General features: G+C 28.1%; 1 protein-coding gene across 1 annotated transcript, besides 33 other annotated features; it reads left to right on the forward strand.

The window, feature by feature from the left end:
• Positions 1-1,247: 1,247 nt before the first annotated feature.
• Positions 1,248-1,562: a mobile genetic element.
• A 795-nt stretch (positions 1,563-2,357) lies between these two features.
• Positions 2,358-2,519: a mobile genetic element.
• Positions 2,520-3,829: 1,310 nt separating this feature from the next.
• Positions 3,830-6,137: a mobile genetic element.
• Positions 6,138-6,174: a terminal%2Cinverted (terminal inverted repeat of MuDR-5_TvMULE4 transposon ID:TVAGG3_0064990).
• Positions 6,138-6,744: a mobile genetic element.
• Positions 6,745-7,331: 587 nt separating this feature from the next.
• Positions 7,332-7,360: a mobile genetic element.
• Positions 7,332-7,360: a terminal%2Cinverted (terminal inverted repeat of ISTv1 transposon ID:TVAGG3_0065000).
• A 1,074-nt stretch (positions 7,361-8,434) lies between these two features.
• Positions 8,435-8,484: a mobile genetic element.
• Positions 8,435-8,484: a terminal%2Cinverted (terminal inverted repeat of ISTv2 transposon ID:TVAGG3_0065010).
• Positions 8,485-8,834: 350 nt separating this feature from the next.
• Positions 8,835-8,883: a mobile genetic element.
• Positions 8,835-8,883: a terminal%2Cinverted (terminal inverted repeat of ISTv2 transposon ID:TVAGG3_0065020).
• A 199-nt stretch (positions 8,884-9,082) lies between these two features.
• Positions 9,083-9,119: a terminal%2Cinverted (terminal inverted repeat of MuDR-5_TvMULE4 transposon ID:TVAGG3_0065030).
• Positions 9,083-10,275: a mobile genetic element.
• Positions 10,238-10,275: a terminal%2Cinverted (terminal inverted repeat of MuDR-5_TvMULE4 transposon ID:TVAGG3_0065030).
• Positions 10,276-10,466: a mobile genetic element.
• Positions 10,467-11,454: 988 nt separating this feature from the next.
• Positions 11,455-11,985: a mobile genetic element.
• A 523-nt stretch (positions 11,986-12,508) lies between these two features.
• Positions 12,509-12,662: a mobile genetic element.
• Positions 12,663-12,840: 178 nt separating this feature from the next.
• TVAGG3_0065070 (single helix bin domain-containing protein) lies at positions 12,841-13,332 on the forward strand (the record flags this gene model as incomplete). The annotated part of the gene is made up of 1 exon (XM_051221525.1): positions 12,841-13,332. The coding sequence occupies one exon, from the start codon at positions 12,841-12,843 to the stop codon at positions 13,330-13,332; it is 492 nt and encodes a 163-aa protein (XP_051106511.1).
• Positions 13,333-14,711: 1,379 nt separating this feature from the next.
• Positions 14,712-15,026: a mobile genetic element.
• A 775-nt stretch (positions 15,027-15,801) lies between these two features.
• Positions 15,802-15,963: a mobile genetic element.
• A 1,309-nt stretch (positions 15,964-17,272) lies between these two features.
• Positions 17,273-19,822: a mobile genetic element.
• Positions 19,823-19,859: a terminal%2Cinverted (terminal inverted repeat of MuDR-5_TvMULE4 transposon ID:TVAGG3_0065110).
• Positions 19,823-20,429: a mobile genetic element.
• A 584-nt stretch (positions 20,430-21,013) lies between these two features.
• Positions 21,014-21,042: a mobile genetic element.
• Positions 21,014-21,042: a terminal%2Cinverted (terminal inverted repeat of ISTv1 transposon ID:TVAGG3_0065120).
• A 1,071-nt stretch (positions 21,043-22,113) lies between these two features.
• Positions 22,114-22,163: a mobile genetic element.
• Positions 22,114-22,163: a terminal%2Cinverted (terminal inverted repeat of ISTv2 transposon ID:TVAGG3_0065130).
• Positions 22,164-22,512: 349 nt separating this feature from the next.
• Positions 22,513-22,561: a mobile genetic element.
• Positions 22,513-22,561: a terminal%2Cinverted (terminal inverted repeat of ISTv2 transposon ID:TVAGG3_0065140).
• A 198-nt stretch (positions 22,562-22,759) lies between these two features.
• Positions 22,760-22,796: a terminal%2Cinverted (terminal inverted repeat of MuDR-5_TvMULE4 transposon ID:TVAGG3_0065150).
• Positions 22,760-23,954: a mobile genetic element.
• Positions 23,917-23,954: a terminal%2Cinverted (terminal inverted repeat of MuDR-5_TvMULE4 transposon ID:TVAGG3_0065150).
• Positions 23,955-24,145: a mobile genetic element.
• A 991-nt stretch (positions 24,146-25,136) lies between these two features.
• Positions 25,137-25,665: a mobile genetic element.
• The last annotated feature ends 453 nt before the right edge of the window (positions 25,666-26,118 follow it).

A 26,118-nucleotide genomic window follows, 5' to 3' on the forward strand; every position in this document is an offset into this window, starting at 1 on the left:
CTCTTCATTCTTTGTATTTGCGAGTATTGCTTACTTATAATGTGATCTTGGTTTCTTATGATCTTTGTCATGATCTCGATCCTCTTCTGGATCCTTTGTCTCTTATCAGTTGGAACATCATCCATATCAATTGGTGCGAATAAGAATCCCCCAGTTGTACGTCAGGCTGTTTCTTCGCCACTAAAGGCACGTCTCATTATGGCGTCCATAATAATTAGTGCCCGTATAGTGTCACTTTTTCATTGTGCCGGTGCCTGTAGCTGTAGGCTACAGGCGACGCACAATGTATACTGTACTGAGATGGATGTTTAATATTTGTGAGTGAGAATGCAAGCAGGAGTTTGGTACTTTAAGGCTAGGTTGAGATAGATTTCCCATTATATTATCTGTGAATATATTGTTTGAAAATTCAAGATATAAAAATATATTATCAAAAAATTTTATATTTTTAAATACAATAGGGTGGAAGTATAGTACGATGAGATAGCAATGATATATTTTATAATGGGAGGTAATCTGAAGATAAGTAGCAAATTTTATGCGATTTTGATTGGGAGTTGGAGGGTGTGAGTACTATAGCATGTAATAGTATCTCACACCCTCCAATTCTTCCTATGGCGCCGAAAAATTTTTGGTGAAATGCGACGACATTTCACCAAAAATTTTCGGTGCCATATAGAGAACTATAGTCTGCGAGGTACTGATTCTATCTATGTACCTCGCAGACCATAGTTCTCAGCCAAAATGTCAAAAATTTTGGAAATTCGAAATAATTTTTTTTGAGAAAAAATTAACCGTTTAACATTGCCAAAAATCTAAAAAACTCACAATTTTTTTAAATTGATAACCCTCAAACCGTTTCCAATCAATAATTTGAGAGTCTATATGATAATGTAAAAGTTAAAACATTCAAGTATTTAAGTATTTCTTTAAAATATTAAGTTTTTTATTTTTCCAATAAAATTCTAATATCAAATATTTTTATTTAACGATTAATTTTATTTATATTTTTATAGTTTTTTTAAGAAAAAATATTGTTAGGGTTTTATGGATTTTCAATTAATATACAAGATAATTCATGAATGTATATATTTCCAAGTTTTTAAGGACGCAACACTTTACATTTGTAAACTGTCAAAAATGAAGTCACGCTATTTTTCATGCATTACACTGTTCCCAAAAGAACAGGCTTTAACAAATCGAAAGTGAGGAACTCCATCACTCCTGATCTTGAGGAAACGGAGTTCTGGAGCTCCTGAAGAGGTAGAATGGCTGCCTTATTCTTCTGATCAGCAGAGGCCCTTTACCATTTGGGCCTCTGCTGATACAGATTCAGGAGCTCCGGAGCTCCCTTTCGTAGGATTGGGAGCTCTGGAGCTCCTGAAAAGCAGAAGGCTGCTTTGATCTTAAATCAGCAGAGGCCCAAATGGTAAAGGGCCTCTGCTGATACAGATTCAGGAGCTCCGGAGCTCCCTTTCGTAGGGATTGGGAGCTCTGGAGCTCCTGTAAGGGAATAAGGTCTCTCACACAACCATTAAATTTTTTTTGAAACACGTCCCCTGCAATTGCACTGTATGTCAAAAAACTACTTTACAAAATGGTGGCAATTTGGCCGCACAATTTTGTAGTCTTCCCAAAAAATCCCTAATTTTAATTTCAGATGAAATCTCGCAAAATAACATTGTTTTAACCATATAAATATATATATATTATATATTGTATAGTGATTTTTAAATATTTTTATGAGTAAAATCGAGAGTGAGGAAATGTGGACTACAAAAAACGATAGAAATGAATAGTTTACATGGAAATTCTATACTTACAAGTATTCAATGTCACTTTTGTGCTCGAGATTTTGATTCTAGTATACTATGTATTTGTTAGCTCATTGTAAAGTTGTGGTGAAAATTGAAATAAATAAATAAATAAATAAATAAATAAATAAATAAATAAATAAATAAATAAATAAATAAATAAATAAATAAATAAATAAATAAATAAATAAATAAATAAATAAATAAATAAATAAATAAATAAATAAATAAATAAATAAATAAATAAATAAATAAATAAATAAATAAATAAATAAATAAATAAATAAATAAATAAATAAATAAATAAATAAATAAATAAATAAATAAATAAATAATAAATAAATAAATAAATAAATAATAATAAATAAATAATAAATAAATAAATAAATAAATAAATAAATAAATAAATAAATAAATAAATAAATAAATAATAAATAAATAAATAAATAAATAAATAAATAAATAAATAAATAAATAAATAAATAAATAAAAATAAATAAATAAAAACATAACATTCTTGTTTATCTCATCATATGGTTCATATTTTCGCGTTCTGAAAGCAGAAAACGAATTTTTGGAATGCAAAGATTCCGAATCATACGGAATAGAAAATAGACGATCTATCAAGTAGTAAACTATATAGTATTATAAAAATGAAAAACTATTTTTTCATAGAAAAATAAAAAATAACGTATATTTTCAGTGGAGAATCCGGTCCTGGGAACAATGAAATACGAAGCCCTGACCAAAGTATAGTCTGGGCCTGCAAGTACAATCCTCATGACCGAACTTCCAAAAATCTCCCAAATTCTTGATTGTCTCTTGGGAGCTCGGTCATGTGGAACAAAATATTCATCAATATCATTCAGACAAAATCATTCCTACCGTTTTTAGCCATTTAAGAGCGAGATTTTTCGCTGACTTTGTGATTGAAAAAGTCAAACGAAGAATTACGCTCTTAAATGACTATAGAACTAGAACAACTATCGACAAGATACAAATGGCATGTAATGCATGAAAAATAGCGTGACTTCATTTTTGACAGTTTACAAATGTAAAGTGTTGCGTCCTTAAAAACTTGGAAATATATACATTCATGAATTATCTTGTATATTAATTGAAAATCCATAAAACCCTAACAATATTTTTTCTTAAAAAAACTATAAAAATATAAATAAAATTAATCGTTAAATAAAAATATTTGATATTAGAATTTTATTGGAAAAATAAAAAACTTAATATTTTAAAGAAATACTTAAATACTTGAATGTTTTAACTTTTACATTATCATATAGACTCTCAAATTATTGATTGGAAACGGTTTGAGGGTTATCAATTTAAAAAAATTGTGAGTTTTTTAGATTTTTGGCAATGTTAAACGGTTAATTTTTTCTCAAAAAAATTATTTCGAATTTCCAAAATTTTTGACATTTTGGCTGAGAACTATGGTCTGCGAGGTACATAGATAGAATCAGTACCTCGCAGACTATAGTTCTCTATATGGCACCGAAAATTTTTGGTGAAATGTCGTCGCATTTCACCAAAAATTTTTCGGCGCCATAGGAAGAATTGGAGGGTGTGAGATACTATTACATGCTATAGTACTCACACCCTCCAACTCCCAATCAAAATCGCATAAAATTTGCTACTTATCTTCAGATTACCTCCCATTATAAAATATATCATTGCTATCTCATCGTACTATACTTCCACCCTATTGTATTTAAAAATATAAAATTTTTTGATAATATATTTTTATATCTTGAATTTTCAAACAATATATTCACAGATAATATAATGGGAAATCTATCTCAACCTAGCCTTAAAGTACCAAACTCCTGCTTGCATTCTCACTCACAAATATTAAACATCCATCTCCAAAAAACTAAATTCTTCACAATTTTTTTTAAAATTGAGAACATAAAAAACGTATGCATTCAATAATTTAAGATACTAACAAATATTACAAACTTCAAAATATCAGATATTAACGTTTTTCAATTAAAAAAAATATCGAGATTGGGACAAAGTTGCAATTCGGCACTTTTTGTAAAAAAATGGGGTCATACTCATAATGAATAGAGACTTATAGCCAAGTCTTGATATCATGCAGGGAGAATATACATTGATAAGCAATTATATTTTATAGTAGTAGTATTCAGAAATTCTTACAATTTACAATACAATTTTCAAAAATGGATAAAGACTTATAGCCAAGTCTTGATATCATGCAGGGAGAATATACATTGATAAGCAATTATATTTTATAGTAGTAGTATTCAGAAATTCTTACAATTTACAATACAATTTTCAAAAATGGATAAAGACTTATAGCCAAGTCTTGATATCATGCAGGGAGAATATACATTGATAAGCAATTATATTTTATAGTAGTAGTATTCAGAAATTCTTACAATTTACAATACAATTTTCAAAAATGGATAAAGACTTATAGCCAAGTCTTGATATCATGCAGGGAGAATATACATTGATAAGCAATTATATTTTATAGTAGTAGTATTCAGAAATTCTTACAATTTACAATACAATTTTCAAAAATGGATAAAGACTTATAGCCAAGTCTTGATATCATGCAGGGAGACTCTCTACAAATACAAAAATTGATTATCATAAGGAAATACAAATTTATCAATTTTCATGTGAAAATTACATAAATTTGTTCTCCAATAAATAGCAATAATACTTTGAATGTTATATTAAGTAATATAGCTTCAGGTAAATAAGCTTACACTTCAAAAATATACTGTTTATTCATTAATTTTAAAAAAAGTCCAAATTATCTAATCTTGCTTACTCTTCCTTTAAACTTCTTTGTGCCAAATTTAATATTGCCTTCAAAGATGGAATAAGGACACTAGGTTCAATCCTTCGGCTTTCGACAATTTCCAAAATGTGTTGAATTAATTTCAAACATTCATCGTGTTTTGAAGCTCTTTGCTCAACAATCTGATTATCTGCCCTTGTAAGAATTCTTACTGCTCTTTTTTCATTCAAAACATTAGCGACTTGAACCTTAATAATCACATTTGGAATCACAACAGTGATGAGAGTTATGACGATGTCATCAATGCGCTCATTTTTCTTACCCAAGAAAAATGTTTGCTTTAATTGATGAAAGTGTGATTCCGCAATGTTATTCGTGGAATCACCTTCTCCACGATATAACATCATCCAATGTTCTTTGGTTCTTCTCCATTGTTTATCGAAATACTTCAAAGCGCGCGGTTCTTCTTCTTCTAACATTGTTGTCAAGAACTCATATGTTTCATCAGACTCTTCAGCCAGCTTTTCTGCATTCGTTGCATCTGCACGTAATGTCAAAAAGTCCAGTGCTAAATAGAAGTTCTCAAAATTCCGTGGATTGTCAAAATAGCTTCCAACTTTTGCACATGCGCGTAAAACATGCACAGTGCACCAACTGAGCTGCGCAAGAGGAAATCCGTCCTCAATTGCGCGAGCAATGTTTAGCGCACAGTCAGCGCTCCAATGCTGTGGATCCAGGTGCGCAAACTCACAGAATTTCACCAAACATTCTTGAATTTTTTCAGATGTCTGAGGGTTCACTAAAAAATAGCAAAAGGGGAAAATTGTGTTTTGACTTGTTTTCATTGTTACTGCAAACAATTGGATCTTTCCTTTAATTAAAGAATGAGTGGAATCGACGTGGAGAGGGTTATCAATGCTATGCACCAATTCTTTTGCAGCAAAAGGTGCATATATGATTGTAAACTCGGAAAAATCTCCATTGTAATCAAATTGAACGAGATCATCTGGGCACTCTTCCTGTAAATTATTCAAAAATGCTTCCAAAGAAGTGTAAGGATCGTTTGATAATCTTTGTGCAATAATCTCATCAAGGCGATAAAATTTGTGCTTTAAAGCATCAGTAGACTGCGCGAAAAGTTTCATCGTTTCTTTGTTATTCGTATCAATTCCGAACTTATCAAAAAATGCTTTTTGAGCAAGAAATTGCTTTCCACCGTTTTTAATATAAAGTTCGATCCATTTTTGATAAAATTTACTCGCGTAATGTGAACCCATTTCAACTCCTATATGATGGCAATGTTCTTCATTAACTTTGCTTATAGTAAACACTCCATTTTGTTCTTCAACCCTAAATTTTGCCTTGCATAGGGGATACGAACATGAATAAGTGACATATTGCTTTGGAGATCCCGTTCTTCTTCTGTATGGGACACCGCCCTTGACTTCCTGTTTAATACCAAAAGCAATAAGCTCCTCTAAGTCCACCGAAATCATAAAAATGAAGTGATTTTGAAAAGAGTTAACAAAATTCAAATCGAATGGGGGACAAACTCGCCCATTGTCACTTTTCATTAACCTTAAACTTGTAATTTTCATTATTTTTAATTAACCTTATTTCTTTCCCAATTCCTGATTTATTTTATTCACTTACTATTAAAAGTCACATTTTAATAAAATATAATAATTTATTTATAGCATTTTTTACTATACTGTAATAAAAAATTAATTATAATAAATTAAATGTTTATTAAATCAAATGTTTTCTTTGCAATAATATTTTTAATGTTGAGTAAACAATGTTGGGATCAAGTGTATCATTTTTCAGACCTTTCTGAACAGCTTCAAGCATACTGATGCATTCGACTTTTTTAAATTGTGTCATTTCTTCGAAATCTCTTGTGACTTTTTTGATAACTTTAACACTTCTCTCTGAATCCAGACCTTTAATTTGCAACTTAATCAGGAATGAAGGAACAACACTGGAATATAACTCGATGACAAGTTCATCGAGTCGAAGATTTGGTTGTACACCACTTGTATGTGCCGGATACCATTGTGTCAAATTTTTTCTGAAATTAACTTTAAAAGTACTAAGTAAGATCATGAGATATAGCAATATATGTTTAAACTAACTTATATTTTGTCATAAGACGAAATGGTGGAAGTGAGGTGAAGTCAAAAGTGACATATATTTGGCCGGCTAAATTTTCCCCTTTAGTTTACATGTCAAAATTACAATAAATTAATTATTTTGCTTAGCAATTAGCTATGTATTAAAACTAAAATTATTACTATTCAATTCTATACATTCAAATATTAAACAATTCAAATTTAATAACAAAGATATTACAATAAATAAAAAAAATGATTAAAAATGTCCCTGAAAATTTTCTGAAAGCTATCTCGTGTTTAGGTCTCAATTTTTTTAGAAATAGAAAAAGATTGGATTTAACTTTCAAACATATATATATAGTTTTGTATATGGAAGCCTTTAAATACAAGTTAATGATATGGAGTTGTATTGCGAGGAAGAGGGAATCAAAGAAATTGACGAAGTTCCAGAATTTTATTCAACAATTCTTAATCAATTAACAAAAACTATACCGAAACTTATCTTACCATCCAAATCAAATCACATTACATACGGAATAAACATTTAATCTTTTACCATTAAAATTATATTTATACGTTATTTAATTTTTTACGTCTAAGTTGAATAGGATAATAGCCGAAGATATAAAGTAACTATAGTTTACAAGCTAAGGAACAAATCAGCATTGAAACTAAAAAATGCTGAAATATTATAATAAATTGAAGAAATACTGTGATAGAATACCTAGTTATACTAGATACTATTATAATATGAATTCATTTGTATTGAATATCGATAATAAAAAATCGATGAAATATTAAAATGAGAATAAATTAATAATGAGATTATAAATTAGAATTATTTCTCTTTTATTTAAAATAAAAACTTAGTTCTATTTAAATTCGATAAAGAAGTACGAAAAAGTTGTATTATACGTATGATGTTGCCCGATGTTTGGTAACACTATTGTAGAATATAAGCATATATGATAGAAAAGCAATATGCTTAATATCGAGTAATTCTAATTTTTTACGAAATTATTCAAATACGTTATTTTTTAAAATGAAAAGATAAGCATACCATTATGCAGTAGTTTGCGCACATATACTATGCTGATGAAAGTTGGTCTCTAATTCGAAACTTGAGTCTGTCAAATTGACGTTCAAGTATTAAAAAGTTGTATTATACGTATGATGTTGCCCGATGTTTGGTAACACTATTGTAGAATATAAGCATATATGATAGAAAAGCAATATGCTTAATATCGAGTAATTCTAATTTTTTACGAAATTATTCAAATACGTTATTTTTTAAAATGAAAAGATAAGCATACCATTATGCAGTAGTTTGCGCACATATACTATGCTGATGAAAGTTGGTCTCTAATTCGAAACTTGAGTCTGTCAAATTGACGTTCAAGTATTAAAAAGTTGTATTATACGTATGATGTTGCCCGATGTTTGGTAACACTATTGTAGAATATAAGCATATATGATAGAAAAGCAATATGCTTAATATCGAGTAATTCTAATTTTTTACGAAATTATTCAAATACGTTATTTTTTAAAATGAAAAGATAAGCATACCATTATGCAGTAGTTTGCGCACATATACTATGCTGATGAAAGTTGGTCTCTAATTCGAAACTTGAGTCTGTCAAATTGACGTTCCATTTTATTTTAATCGATATTCAATACAAATGAATTCATATTATAATAGTATCTAGTATAACTAGGTATTCTATCACAGTATTTCTTCAATTTATTATAATATTTCAGCATTTTTTAGTTTCAATGCTGATTTGTTCCTTAGCTTGTAAACTATAGTTACTTTATATCTTCGGCTATTATCCTATTCAACTTAGACGTAAAAAAATTAAATAACGTATAAATATAATTTTAATGGTAAAAGATTAAATGTTTATTCCGTATGTAATGTGATTTGATTTGGATGGTAAGATAAGTTTCGGTATAGTTTTTGTTAATTGATTAAGAATTGTTGAATAAAATTCTGGAACTTCGTCAATTTCTTTGATTCCTTCTTGAAGCGTTGAAATTTCTTATTGACTCTCTTTTTATAACTTTTGAAAGAAACCGTAAAAATTGTGAAACATGCTTTTTAATAAAAAACAATTTTGATGAAAGCCATAAATTAATTTAAAATTGAAATAAATTTTTGAAATCTATGATATTGAATAAAAAAATTTATAGTGTAGATATTGATATAGATATAGATGTTAATTTTAATATGATATTTGATAAAATTTTTTTTATCAAAACATACTGATAATAGGTTGACATGTAATATGATATTTTGCCTTGTAAATATATTTGGTCGGCAAAATAACCTAATTACTCTTATTTTGAGTTCACTTCCACCATTTCGTCTTGAGTGGGGGACAAACTCGCCCATTGTCACTTTTCATTAACCTTAAACTTGTAATTTTCATTATTTTTAATTAACCTTATTTCTTTCCCAATTCCTGATTTATTTTATTCACTTACTATTAAAAGTCACATTTTAATAAAATATAATAATTTATTTATAGCATTTTTACTATACTGTAATAAAAAATTAATTATAATAAATTAAATGTTTATTAAATCAAATGTTTTCTTTGCAATAATATTTTTAATGTTGAGTAAACAATGTTGGGATCAAGTGTATCATTTTTCAGACCTTTCTGAACAGCTTCAAGCATACTGATGCATTCGACTTTTTTAAATTGTGTCATTTCTTCGAAATCTCTTGTGACTTTTTTGATAACTTTAACACTTCTCTCTGAATCCAGACCTTTAATTTGCAACTTAATCAGGAATGAAGGAACAACACTGGAATATAACTCGATGACAAGTTCATCGAGTCGAAGATTTGGTTGTACACCACTTGTATGTGCCGGATACCATTGTGTCAAATTTTTTCTGAAATTAACTTTAAAAGTACTAAGTAAGATCATGAGATATAGCAATATATGTTTAAACTAACTTATATTTTGGTTGTACACCACTTGTATGTGCCGGATACCATTGTGTCAAATTTTTTCTGAAATTAACTTTAAAAGTACTAAGTAAGATCATGAGATATAGCAATATATGTTTAAACCAACTTATATTTTGGTTGTACACCACTTGTATGTGCCGGATACCATTGTGTCAAATTTTTTCTGAAATTAACTTTAAAAGTACTAAGTAAGATCATGAGATATAGCAATATATGTTTAAACTAACTTATATTTTGGTTGTACACCACTTGTATGTGCCGGATACCATTGTGTCAAATTTTTTCTGAAATTAACTTTAAAAGTACTAAGTAAGATCATGAGATATAGCAATATATGTTTAAACCAACTTATATTTTGGTTGTACACCACTTGTATGTGCCGGATACCATTGTGTCAAATTTTTTCTGAAATTAACTTTAAAAGTACTAAGTAAGATCATTTATTTGCATAATATAATGCCAATATGGTTTCTTTTGATTTTATTTCATTTATAAGCAAATCAGATTTACCCAAAAACTCCACTCCATAAGCGTTCATTTGCTAAATTAAAAAGTGACAATGGGCTAGTCTGTCCCTTTCTCATTCAAATCACATCAAAAACAAAAACACATAAAAAATATTTTATTATACTCATTCGAAATTAAAAATAATAAAATTTATATATATTAATTTCATTAAATCAAGGATAAAAATCTCACCGGAAAAATAACCTCAGTGTGATAAATTTATCACCGGAAAAATTTACAATGAAAAAACCAGAATTTTCGAAAAAGTGACACCAACTATTAAAGTTATTTTATTACTAGATTTATTTACAAATTATAAGATAATATCATTAACCGAATATATTTTTAATATAAATAAAAAACTTTTTTATACAAAAAATTACAATCAATCGATAAATATTATAAAACATTTATTCCAAAAAGATTAAGTAATAGGTGGGATCCTGCATATAATATAATTTTATGTCATAAAGTTTACAAATTTTAGATGGACCACAGTGAGAATGTGAGTGGTTAATTTAAAGGTGGTCTGATAAAGAAATCGAGGCTTACTCAACACAGCATGAAGCAGTTTCTAATACACAATCTTACTAGTCGTGTTTCGGTCGCCAGCGCTCTCATAGGGGTGCTGATTTCAAAAACCACTACTTCAAATTATTCAACAATACTCAATGCAGCATGAAGCAGCTACTACTGCTGTATCTTACTGGTAGTGTTCTTCGCTTCTTACTATCAACTCTAAAACTAGTTTGATGTATTATTTATTCATATATAAATATATACATATATAAATATATACATATATAAATATATACATATATAAATATATACATATATAAATATATACATATATAATATATACATATAAATATATACATATATAAATATATACATATATAATATATACATATATAAATATATACATATATAAATATATACATATATAAATGTTGTGCATGAAAATTCGGTTCACTTCACTTCTGACAAAAGTGACATATTTACATGGCAAAAATAGTTTACATGGCAAAAATATATAGGGTATTTTTTTTAAAAGTAGTTATCTTTATATATAAAAATAAAACTTTTGATATATTTGAGTAAATGATTTATTAATTTATTTATTTATTTTTTTTAAATCAAATCATATAAATATATATATATATATAATAGTGAAATAGAACAAGAGATAATTATTGATGATTAAATTGTAGACGAGGATAAAAGTTTAGATAAATTAATAAAATTAGTGTGGAATCAGACAAATTTCCCGCTGTTTGCGAAGGAATTGTTGGCTATGATGTACTGATTCATGATCAGTACATCATAGCCAACAATTCCTTATACAAAGTTCAAAAACTTGGGTGCAATCAGAACTGATTGCACCCAAGTTTTTGAACTTTCTCGAGGGAATGAAGGGTAAGAGGTATACATTATGAATATATACCTCTTACCCTTCCATTCCCTCTCTGACAGCGGGAAACTTTGTCTGAATGTTAAACTATTCGGACAAAGTTTCCCGCTGTTTGCGAAGGAATTGTTGGCTATGATGTACTGATTCATGATCAGTACATCATAGCCAACAATTCCTTATACAAAGTTCAAAAACTTGGGTGCAATCAGAACTGATTGCACCCAAGTTTTTGAACTTTCTCGAGGGAATGAAAGGGTAAGAGGTATACATTATGAATATATACCTCTTACCCTTCCATTCCCTCTCTGACAGCGGGAAACTTTGTCTGAATGTTAAACTATTCAGACAACGTTTCCCGCTGTTTGCGAAGGAATCAATTTATACAAATAAACTTATAAAACACAAAATTATTATTTTATAATATAATTCTTAGATAATACATCCGATATGTAAAGTGTCAAAAATGAAGTGAACCGAATTTTCATGCATTACATATACATATATAAATATATACATATATAAATGTATACATATATAAATGTATACATATATAAATATATACATATATAAATGTATACATATATAAATGTATACATATATAAATATATACATATATAAATATATACATATATAATATATACATATATAATATATACATATATAAATATATAGATATATAAATATATAGATATATAAATATATAGATATATAAATATATACATATATAAATATATACATATATAAATATATACATATATAAATATATAGATATATAAATATATAGATATATAAATATATACATATATATATAAATATATAAATAACAAAATACAATCAAAAAATAGTGTTTGGAAATTTAAGTTTAAGTGTCACTTTTTCGTAAATTCTACCAAACTCATTTCATTAAATCAAGGTTAAAAATCTCACCGGAAAAATAACCTCAGTGTGATAAATTTATCACCGGAAAAATTTACAATAAGGTTAATACCGAAAATATCGAAAAATCAACATTTAAGGTTAATTTAAGAGTATGCACTTTTGTCACCTACTCAAAAATATCATTTTGCTTTTCAATTCGAACATAAATCTTAAATATTTTTAATTAATATCTGATTTACAGCATTATTATCCATTTATAAATCTGACAAATAAATGACAAAACCATCAGAAATAGTGTCACTTTTTGTCAAAAATGAAGTCACACTATTTTTCATGCACAACATTTTTTAATGGAAGCGAACAACACAGCTCCTGCTAAGGCTGTTGCCATCCAGAAGCCAGAGGTGACTGAAGAACAGTCCTCTGGCGACGAGGAAATATTGATGGGTGGCGAGAGTCCGAAGACCGAGATCAAGATCCCAGATCTCGATCACAAGCAAACGGCAAAGAAAACGGGTCCACAAGCTACTCCTCGAGTTCTACGTTTAATCAAGACCAGCCACAAGTATTTGAAGCAGCTGGAGGAGTCAAACGTAGCTCTCGAGGAACTAAAGCAGCAGATCACAAAGCAGGCGGAGGAACTACAACAGAAGAATGAGTTCATAACATTACTCAAGACCAAGCTCGACTACAAAGATGAAGAGATCTCTGATCTCAGATCTCGAGTTGATCAGTTGGGAAGGCAGTCTGATATGTGGCACGAACGCTTCATTACTGCAAACTCATCATACAAAGAAAGAAGCCACTTGTTGACTACTGTAATTAAATACTTATCTTTATAAAAAAATATCATTTTTTTTCCAGTGAAAAAAAGTATTTATTCTTAACTGTTTGTGGGGATCTTTAGAAGTTACCAAGGCACCAGACTGCGTGCTTCAATTCTTTGTTCTATTGCATACTCGATCATTTTCATTGTTCTCTTCGTTCTTTGTATTTGCGAGTATTGCTTACTTATAATGTGATCTTGGTTTCTTATGATCTTTGTCATGATCTCGATCCTCTTCTGGATCCTTTGTCTCTTATCAGTTGGAACATCATCCATATCAATTGGTGCGAATAAGAATCCCCCAGTTGTACGTCAGGCTGTTTCTTCGCCACTAAAGGCACGTCTCATTATGGCGTCCATAATAATTAGTGCCCGTATAGTGTCACTTTTTCATTGTGCCGGTGCCTGTAGCTGTAGGCTACAGGCGACGCACAATGTATACTGTACTGAGATGGATGTTTAATATTTGTGAGTGAGAATGCAAGCAGGAGTTTGGTACTTTAAGGCTAGGTTGAGATAGATTTCCCATTATATTATCTGTGAATATTTGTTTGAAAATTCAAGATATAAAAATATATTATCAAAAAATTTTATATTTTTAAATACAATAGGGTGGAAGTATAGTACGATGAGATAGCAATGATATATTTTATAATGGGAGGTAATCTGAAGATAAGTAGCAAATTTTATGCGATTTTGATTGGGAGTTGGAGGGTGTGAGTACTATAGCATGTAATAGTATCTCACACCCTCCAATTCTTCCTATGGCGCCGAAAAATTTTTGGTGAAATGCGACGACATTTCACCAAAAATTTTCGGTGCCATATAGAGAACTATAGTCTGCGAGGTACTGATTCTATCTATGTACCTCGCAGACCATAGTTCTCAGCCAAAATGTCAAAAATTTTGGAAATTCGAAATAATTTTTTTGAGAAAAAATTAACCGTTTAACATTGCCAAAAATCTAAAAAACTCACAATTTTTTTAAATTGATAACCCTCAAACCGTTTCCAATCAATAATTTGAGAGTCTATATGATAATGTAAAAGTTAAAACATTCAAGTATTTAAGTATTTCTTTAAAATATTAAGTTTTTTATTTTTCCAATAAAATTCTAATATCAAATATTTTTATTTAACGATTAATTTTATTTATTTTTTATAGTTTTTTTAAGAAAAAATATTGTTAGGGTTTTATGGATTTTCAATTAATATACAAGATAATTCATGAATGTATATATTTCCAAGTTTTTAAGGACGCAACACTTTACATTTGTAAACTGTCAAAAATGAAGTCACGCTATTTTTCATGCATTACACTGTTCCCAAAAGAACAGGCTTTAACAAATCGAAAGTGAGGAACTCCATCACTCCTGATCTTGAGGAAACGGAGTTCTGGAGCTCCTGAAGAGGTAGAATGGCTGCCTTATTCTTCTGATCAGCAGAGGCCCTTTACCATTTGGGCCTCTGCTGATACAGATTCAGGAGCTCCGGAGCTCCCTTTCGTAGGATTGGGAGCTCTGGAGCTCCTGAAAAGCAGAAGGCTGCTTTGATCTTAAATCAGCAGAGGCCCAAATGGTAAAGGGCCTCTGCTGATACAGATTCAGGAGCTCCGGAGCTCCCTTTCGTAGGGATTGGGAGCTCTGGAGCTCCTGTAAGGGAATAAGGTCTCTCACACAACCATTAAATTTTTTTTGAAACACGTCCCCTGCAATTGCACTGTATGTCAAAAAACTACTTTACAAAATGGTGGCAATTTGGCCGCACAATTTTGTAGTCTTCCCAAAAAATCCCTAATTTTAATTTCAGATGAAATCTCGCAAAATAACATTGTTTTAACCATATAAATATATATATATTATATATTGTATAGTGATTTTTAAATATTTTTATGAGTAAAATCGAGAGTGAGGAAATGTGGACTACAAAAAACGATAGAAATGAATAGTTTACATGGAAATTCTATACTTACAAGTATTCAATGTCACTTTTGTGCTCGAGATTTTGATTCTAGTATACTATGTATTTGTTAGCTCATTGTAAAGTTGTGGTGAAAATTGAAATAAATAAATAAATAAATAAAAAATAAATAAATAAATAAATAAATAAATAAATAAATAAATAAATAAATAAATAAATAATAAATAAATAAATAAATAAATAAAAAATAAATAAATAAATAAATAAATAAATAAATAAATAAATAAATAAATAAATAATAAATAAATAAATAAATAAATAAATAATAAATAAATAAATAAATAAATAAATAAATAAATAAATAAATAATAAATAAATAAATAAATAAATAAATAAATAAATAAATAAATAAATAAATAAATAAATAAATAAATAAATAAATAAATAAATAAATAAATAAATAAATAAATAAATAAATAAATAAATAAATAAATAAATAAATAAATAAATAAAAATAAATAAATAAAAAACATAACATTCTTGTTTATCTCATCATATGGTTCATATTTTCGCGTTCTGAAAGCAGAAAACGAATTTTTGGAATGCAAAGATTCCGAATCATACGGAATAGAAAATAGACGATCTATCAAGTAGTAAACTATATAGTATTATAAAAATGAAAAACTATTTTTTCATAGAAAAATAAAAAATAACGTATATTTTCAGTGGAGAATCCGGTCCTGGGAACAATGAAATACGAAGCCCTGACCAAAGTATAGTCTGGGCCTGCAAGTACAATCCTCATGACCGAACTTCCAAAAATCTCCCAAATTCTTGATTGTCTCTTGGGAGCTCGGTCATGTGGAACAAAATATTCATCAATATCATTCAGACAAAATCATTCCTACCGTTTTTAGCCATTTAAGAGCGAGATTTTTCGCTGACTTTGTGATTGAAAAAGTCAAACGAAGAATTACGCTCTTAAATGACTATAGAACTAGAACAACTATCGACAGATACAAATGGCATGTAATGCATGAAAAATAGCGTGACTTCATTTTTGACAGTTTACAAATGTAAAGTGTTGCGTCCTTAAAAACTTGGAAATATATACATTCATGAATTATCTTGTATATTAATTGAAAATCCATAAAACCCTAACAATATTTTTTCTTAAAAAAACTATAAAAATATAAATAAAATTAATCGTTAAATAAAAATATTTGATATTAGAATTTTATTGGAAAAATAAAAAACTTAATATTTTAAAGAAATACTTAAATACTTGAATGTTTTAACTTTTACATTATCATATAGACTCTCAAATTATTGATTGGAAACGGTTTGAGGGTTATCAATTTAAAAAAATTGTGAGTTTTTTAGATTTTTGGCAATGTTAAACGGTTAATTTTTTCTCAAAAAAATTATTTCGAATTTCCAAAATTTTTGACATTTTGGCTGAGAACTATGGTCTGCGAGGTACATAGATAGAATCAGTACCTCGCAGACTATAGTTCTCTATATGGCACCGAAAATTTTTGGTGAAATGTCGTCGCATTTCACCAAAAATTTTTCGGCGCCATAGGAAGAATTGGAGGGTGTGAGATACTATTACATGCTATAGTACTCACACCCTCCAACTCCCAATCAAAATCGCATAAAATTTGCTACTTATCTTCAGATTACCTCCCATTATAAAATATATCATTGCTATCTCATCGTACTATACTTCCACCCTATTGTATTTAAAAATATAAAATTTTTTGATAATATATTTTTATATCTTGAATTTTCAAACAATATATTCACAGATAATATAATGGGAAATCTATCTCAACCTAGCCTTAAAGTACCAAACTCCTGCTTGCATTCTCACTCACAAATATTAAACATCCATCTCCAAAAAACTAAATTCTTCACAATTTTTTTTAAAATTGAGAACATAAAAAACGTATGCATTCAATAATTTAAGATACTAACAAATATTACAAACTTCAAAATATCAGATATTAACGTTTTTCAATTAAAAAAAATATCGAGATTGGGACAAAGTTGCAATTCGGCACTTTTTGTAAAAAAATGGGGTCATACTCATAATGAATAGAGACTTATAGCCAAGTCTTGATATCATGCAGGGAGAATATACATTGATAAGCAATTATATTTTATAGTAGTAGTATTCAGAAATTCTTACAATTTACAATACAATTTTCAAAAATGGATAAAGACTTATAGCCAAGTCTTGATATCATGCAGGGAGAATATACATTGATAAGCAATTATATTTTATAGTAGTAGTATTCAGAAATTCTTACAATTTACAATACAATTTTCAAAAATGGATAAAGACTTATAGCCAAGTCTTGATATCATGCAGGGAGAATATACATTGATAAGCAATTATATTTTATAGTAGTAGTATTCAGAAATTCTTACAATTTACAATACAATTTTCAAAAATGGATAAAGACTTATAGCCAAGTCTTGATATCATGCAGGGAGAATATACATTGATAAGCAATTATATTTTATAGTAGTAGTATTCAGAAATTCTTACAATTTACAATACAATTTTCAAAAATGGATAAAGACTTATAGCCAAGTCTTGATATCATGCAGGGAGAATATACATTGATAAGCAATTATATTTTATAGTAGTAGTATTCAGAAATTCTTACAATTTACAATACAATTTTCAAAAATGGATAAAGACTTATAGCCAAGTCTTGATATCATGCAGGGAGAATATACATTGATAAGCAATTATATTTTATAGTAGTAGTATTCAGAAATTCTTACAATTTACAATACAATTTTCAAAAATGGATAAAGACTTATAGCCAAGTCTTGATATCATGCAGGGAGACTCTCTACAAATACAAAAATTGATTATCATAAGGAAATACAAATTTATCAATTTTCATGTGAAAATTACATAAATTTGTTCTCCAATAAATAGCAATAATACTTTGAATGTTATATTAAGTAATATAGCTTCAGGTAAATAAGCTTACACTTCAAAAATATACTGTTTATTCATTAATTTTAAAAAAAGTCCAAATTATCTAATCTTGCTTACTCTTCCTTTAAACTTCTTTGTGCCAAATTTAATATTGCCTTCAAAGATGGAATAAGGACACTAGGTTCAATCCTTCGGCTTTCGACAATTTCCAAAATGTGTTGAATTAATTTCAAACATTCATCGTGTTTTGAAGCTCTTTGCTCAACAATCTGATTATCTGCCCTTGTAAGAATTCTTACTGCTCTTTTTTCATTCAAAACATTAGCGACTTGAACCTTAATAATCACATTTGGAATCACAACAGTGATGAGAGTTATGACGATGTCATCAATGCGCTCATTTTTCTTACCCAAGAAAAATGTTTGCTTTAATTGATGAAAGTGTGATTCCGCAATGTTATTCGTGGAATCACCTTCTCCACGATATAACATCATCCAATGTTCTTTGGTTCTTCTCCATTGTTTATCGAAATACTTCAAAGCGCGCGGTTCTTCTTCTTCTAACATTGTTGTCAAGAACTCATATGTTTCATCAGACTCTTCAGCCAGCTTTTCTGCATTCGTTGCATCTGCACGTAATGTCAAAAAGTCCATTGCTAAATAGAAGTTCTCAAAATTCTGTGGATTGTCAAAATAGCTTCCAACTTTTGCACATGCGCGTAAAACATGCACAGCGCACCAACTGAGCTGCGCAAGAGGAAATCCGTCCTCAATTGCGCGAGCAATGTTTAGCGCACAGTCAGCGCTCCAATGCTGTGGATCCAGGTGCGCAAACTCACAGAATTTCACCAAACATTCTTGAATTTTTTCAGATGTCTGAGGGTTCACTAAAAAATAGCAAAAGGGGAAAATTGTGTTTTGACTTGTTTTCATTGTTACTGCAAACAATTGGATCTTTCCTTTAATTAAAGAATGAGTGGAATCGACGTGGAGAGGGTTATCAATGCTATGCACCAATTCTTTTGCAGCAAAAGGTGCATATATGATTGTAAACTCGGAAAAATCTCCATTGTAATCAAATTGAACGAGATCATCTGGGCACTCTTCCTGTAAATTATTCAAAAATGCTTCCAAAGAAGTGTAAGGATCGTTTGATAATCTTTGTGCAATAATCTCATCAAGGCGATAAAATTTGTGCTTTAAAGCATCAGTAGACTGCGCGAAAAGTTTCATCGTTTCTTTGTTATTCGTATCAATTCCGAACTTATCAAAAAATGCTTTTTGAGCAAGAAATTGCTTTCCACCGTTTTTAATATAAAGTTCGATCCATTTTTGATAAAATTTACTCGCGTAATGTGAACCCATTTCAACTCCTATATGATGGCAATGTTCTTCATTAACTTTGCTTATAGTAAACACTCCATTTTGTTCTTCAACCCTAAATTTTGCCTTGCATAGGGGATACGAACATGAATAAGTGACATATTGCTTTGGAGATCCCGTTCTTCTTCTGTATGGGACACCGCCCTTGACTTCCTGTTTAATACCAAAAGCAATAAGCTCCTCTAAGTCCACCGAAATCATAAAAATGAAGTGATTTTGAAAAGAGTTAACAAAATTCAAATCGAATGGGGGACAAACTCGCCCATTGTCACTTTTCATTAACCTTAAACTTGTAATTTTCATTATTTTTAATTAACCTTATTTCTTTCCCAATTCCTGATTTATTTTATTCACTTACTATTAAAAGTCACATTTTAATAAAATATAATAATTTATTTATAGCATTTTTTACTATACTGTAATAAAAAATTAATTATAATAAATTAAATGTTTATTAAATCAAATGTTTTCTTTGCAATAATATTTTTAATGTTGAGTAAACAATGTTGGGATCGAGTGTATCATTTTTCAGACCTTTCTGAACAGCTTCAAGCATACTGATGCATTCGACTTTTTTAAATTGTGTCATTTCTTCGAAATCTCTTGTGACTTTTTTGATAACTTTAACACTTCTCTCTGAATCCAGACCTTTAATTTGCAACTTAATCAGGAATGAAGGAACAACACTGGAATATAACTCGATGACAAGTTCATCGAGTCGAAGATTTGGTTGTACACCACTTGTATGTGCCGGATACCATTGTGTCAAATTTTTTCTGAAATTAACTTTAAAAGTACTAAGTAAGATCATGAGATATAGCAATATATGTTTAAACTAACTTATATTTTGTCATAAGACGAAATGGTGGAAGTGAGGTGAAGTCAAAAGTGACATATATTTGGCCGGCTAAATTTTCCCCTTTAGTTTACATGTCAAAATTACAATAAATTAATTATTTTGCTTAGCAATTAGCTATGTATTAAAACTAAAATTATTACTATTCAATTCTATACATTCAAATATTAAACAATTCAAATTTAATAACAAAGATATTACAATAAATAAAAAAAATGATTAAAAATGTCCCTGAAAATTTTCTGAAAGCTATCTCGTGTTTAGGTCTCAATTTTTTTAGAAATAGAAAAAGATTGGATTTAACTTTCAAACATTATATATAGTTTTGTATATGGAAGCCTTTAAATACAAGTTAATGATATGGAGTTGTATTGCGAGGAAGAGGGAATCAAAGAAATTGACGAAGTTCCAGAATTTTATTCAACAATTCTTAATCAATTAAAAAACTATACCGAAACTTATCTTACCATCCAAATCAAATCACATTACATACGGAATAAACATTTAATCTTTTACCATTAAAATTATATTTATACGTTATTTAATTTTTTACGTCTAAGTTGAATAGGATAATAGCCGAAGATATAAAGTAACTATAGTTTACAAGCTAAGGAACAAATCAGCATTGAAACTAAAAAATGCTGAAATATTATAATAAATTGAAGAAATACTGTGATAGAATACCTAGTTATACTAGATACTATTATAATATGAATTCATTTGTATTGAATATCGATAATAAAAAATCGATGAAATATTAAAATGAGAATAAATTAATAATGAGATTATAAATTAGAATTATTTCTCTTTTATTTAAAATAAAAACTTAGTTCTATTTAAATTCGATAAAGAAGTACGAAAAAGTTGTATTATACGTATGATGTTGCCCGATGTTTGGTAACACTATTGTAGAATATAAGCATATATGATAGAAAAGCAATATGCTTAATATCGAGTAATTCTAATTTTTTACGAAATTATTCAAATACGTTATTTTTTAAAATGAAAAGATAAGCATACCATTATGCAGTAGTTTGCGCACATATACTATGCTGATGAAAGTTGGTCTCTAATTCGAAACTTGAGTCTGTCAAATTGACGTTCAAGTATTAAAAAGTTGTATTATACGTATGATGTTGCCCGATGTTTGGTAACACTATTGTAGAATATAAGCATATATGATAGAAAAGCAATATGCTTAATATCGAGTAATTCTAATTTTTTACGAAATTATTCAAATACGTTATTTTTTAAAATGAAAAGATAAGCATACCATTATGCAGTAGTTTGCGCACAATATATGCTGATGAAAGTTGGTCTCTAATTCGAAACTTGAGTCTGTCAAATTGACGTTCAAGTATTAAAAAGTTGTATTATACGTATGATGTTGCCGATGTTTGGTAACACTATTGTAGAATATAAGCATATATGATAGAAAAGCAATATGCTTAATATCGAGTAATTCTAATTTTTTACGAAATTATTCAAATACGTTATTTTTTAAAATGAAAAGATAAGCATACCATTATGCAGTAGTTTGCGCACATATACTATGCTGATGAAAGTTGGTCTCTAATTCGAAACTTGAGTCTGTCAAATTGACGTTCCATTTTATTTTAATCGATATTCAATACAAATGAATTCATATTATAATAGTATCTAGTATAACTAGGTATTCTATCACAGTATTTCTTCAATTTATTATAATATTTCAGCATTTTTTAGTTTCAATGCTGATTTGTTCCTTAGCTTGTAAACTATAGTTACTTTATATCTTCGGCTATTATCCTATTCAACTTAGACGTAAAAAATTAAATAACGTATAAATATAATTTTAATGGTAAAAGATTAAATGTTTATTCCGTATGTAATGTGATTTGATTTGGATGGTAAGATAAGTTTCGGTATAGTTTTTTGTTAATTGATTAAGAATTGTTGAATAAAATTCTGGAACTTCGTCAATTTCTTTGATTCCTTCTTGAAGCGTTGAAATTTCTTATTGACTCTCTTTTATAACTTTTGAAAGAAACCGTAAAAATTGTGAAACATGCTTTTTAATAAAAAACAATTTTGATGAAAGCCATAAATTAATTTAAAATTGAAATAAATTTTTGAAATCTATGATATTGAATAAAAAAATTTATAGTGTAGATATTGATATAGATATAGATGTTAATTTAATATGATATTTGATAAAATTTTTTTTATCAAAACATACTGATAATAGGTTGACATGTAATATGATATTTTGCCTTGTAAATATATTTGGTCGGCAAAATAACCTAATTACTCTTATTTTGAGTTCACTTCCACCATTTCGTCTTGAGTGGGGGACAAACTCGCCCATTGTCACTTTTCATTAACCTTAAACTTGTAATTTTCATTATTTTTAATTAACCTTATTTCTTTCCCAATTCCTGATTTATTTTATTCACTTACTATTAAAAGTCACATTTTAATAAAATATAATAATTTATTTATAGCATTTTTACTATACTGTAATAAAAAATTAATTATAATAAATTAAATGTTTATTAAATCAAATGTTTTCTTTGCAATAATATTTTTAATGTTGAGTAAACAATGTTGGGATCAAGTGTATCATTTTTCAGACCTTTCTGAACAGCTTCAAGCATACTGATGCATTCGACTTTTTTAAATTGTGTCATTTCTTCGAAATCTCTTGTGACTTTTTTGATAACTTTAACACTTCTCTCTGAATCCAGACCTTTAATTTGCAACTTAATCAGGAATGAAGGAACAACACTGGAATATAACTCGATGACAAGTTCATCGAGTCGAAGATTTGGTTGTACACCACTTGTATGTGCCGGATACCATTGTGTCAAATTTTTTCTGAAATTAACTTTAAAAGTACTAAGTAAGATCATGAGATATAGCAATATATGTTTAAACTAACTTATATTTTGGTTGTACACCACTTGTATGTGCCGGATACCATTGTGTCAAATTTTTTCTGAAATTAACTTTAAAAGTACTAAGTAAGATCATGAGATATAGCAATATATGTTTAAACCAACTTATATTTTGGTTGTACACCACTTGTATGTGCCGGATACCATTGTGTCAAATTTTTTCTGAAATTAACTTTAAAAGTACTAAGTAAGATCATGAGATATAGCAATATATGTTTAAACTAACTTATATTTTGGTTGTACACCACTTGTATGTGCCGGATACCATTGTGTCAAATTTTTTCTGAAATTAACTTTAAAAGTACTAAGTAAGATCATGAGATATAGCAATATATGTTTAAACCAACTTATATTTTGGTTGTACACCACTTGTATGTGCCGGATACCATTGTGTCAAATTTTTTCTGAAATTAACTTTAAAAGTACTAAGTAAGATCATTTATTTTTGCATAATATAATGCCAATATGGTTTCTTTTGATTTTATTTCATTTATAAGCAAATCAGATTTACCCAAAAACTCCACTCCATAAGCGTTCATTTGCTAAATTAAAAAGTGACAATGGGCTAGTCTGTCCCTTTCTCATTCAAATCACATCAAAAACAAAAACACATAAAAAATATTTTATTATACTCATTCGAAATTAAAAATAATAAAATTTATATATATTAATTTCATTAAATCAAGGATAAAAATCTCACCGGAAAAATAACCTCAGTGTGATAAATTTATCACCGGAAAAATTTACAATGAAAAAACCAGAATTTTCGAAAAAGTGACACCAACTATTAAAGTTATTTTATTACTAGATTTATTTACAAATTATAAGATAATATCATTAACCGAATATATTTTTAATATAAATAAAAAACTTTTTTATACAAAAAATTACAATCAATCGATAAATATTATAAAACATTTATTCCAAAAAGATTAAGTAATAGGTGGGATCCTGCATATAATATAATTTTATGTCATAAAGTTTACAAATTTTAGATGGACCACAGTGAGAATGTGAGTGGTTAATTTAAAGGTGGTCTGATAAAGAAATCGAGGCTTACTCAACACAGCATGAAGCAGTTTCTAATACACAATCTTACTAGTCGTGTTTCGGTCGCCAGCGCTCTCATAGGGGTGCTGATTTCAAAAACCACTACTTCAAATTATTCAACAATACTCAATGCAGCATGAAGCAGCTACTACTGCTGTATCTTACTGGTAGTGTTCTTCGCTTCTTACTATCAACTCTAAAACTAGTTTGATGTATTATTTATTCATATATAAATATATACATATATAAATATATACAATATAAATATATACATATATAAATATATACATATATAAATATATACATATATAAATATATACATATATAAATATATACATATATAAATATATACATATATAAATATATACATATATAAATATATACATATATAAATATATACATATATAAATGTTGTGCATGAAAATTCGGTTCACTTCACTTCTGACAAAAGTGACATATTTACATGGCAAAAATAGTTTACATGGCAAAAATATATAGGGTATTTTTTTTAAAAGTAGTTATCTTTATATATAAAAATAAAACTTTTGATATATTTGAGTAAATGATTTATTAATTTATTTATTTATTTTTTTTAAATCAAATCATATAAATATATATATATATATAATAGTGAAATAGAACAAGAGATAATTATTGATGATTAAATTGTAGACGAGGATAAAAGTTTAGATAAATTAATAAAATTAGTGTGGAATCAGACAAATTTCCCGCTGTTTGCGAAGGAATTGTTGGCTATGATGTACTGATCATGAATCAGTACATCATAGCCAACAATTCCTTATACAAAGTTCAAAAACTTGGGTGCAATCAGTTCTGATTGCACCCAAGTTTTTGAACTTTCTCGAGGGAATGAAGGGTAAGAGGTATACATTATGAATATATACCTCTTACCCTTCCATTCCCTCTCTGACAGCGGGAAACTTTGTCTGAATGTTAAACTATTCGGACAAAGTTTCCCGCTGTTTGCGAAGGAATTGTTGGCTATGATGTACTGATTCATGATCAGTACATCATAGCCAACAATTCCTTATACAATGTTCAAAAACTTGGGTGCAATCAGCTGATTGCACCCAAGTTTTTGAACTTTCTCGAGGGAATGAAAGGGTAAGAGGTATACATTATGAATATATACCTCTTACCCTTCCATTCCCTCTCTGACAGCGGGAAACTTTGTCTGAATGTTAAACTATTCAGACAACGTTTCCCGCTGTTTGCGAAGGAATCCATTTATACAAATAAACTTATAAAACACAAAATTATTATTTTATAATATAATTCTTAGATAATACATCCGATATGTAAAGTGTCAAAAATGAAGTGAACCGAATTTTCATGCATTACATATACATATATAAATATATACATATATAAATGTATACATATATAAATGTATACATATATAAATATATACATATATAAATGTATACATATATAAATGTATACATATATAAATATATACATATATAAATATATACATATATAAATATATACATATATAAATATATACATATATAAATATATAGATATATAAATATATAGATATATAAATATATAGATATATAAATATATACATATATAAATATATACATATATAAATATATACATATATAAATATATAGATATATAAATATATAGATATATAAATATATACATATATATATATAAATATATAAATA

This window comes from Trichomonas vaginalis, chromosome IV, assembly GCF_026262505.1.
Source record: "Trichomonas vaginalis G3 chromosome IV, whole genome shotgun sequence".
In the NCBI taxonomy this organism is placed as follows: domain Eukaryota; phylum Parabasalia; order Trichomonadida; family Trichomonadidae; genus Trichomonas; species Trichomonas vaginalis.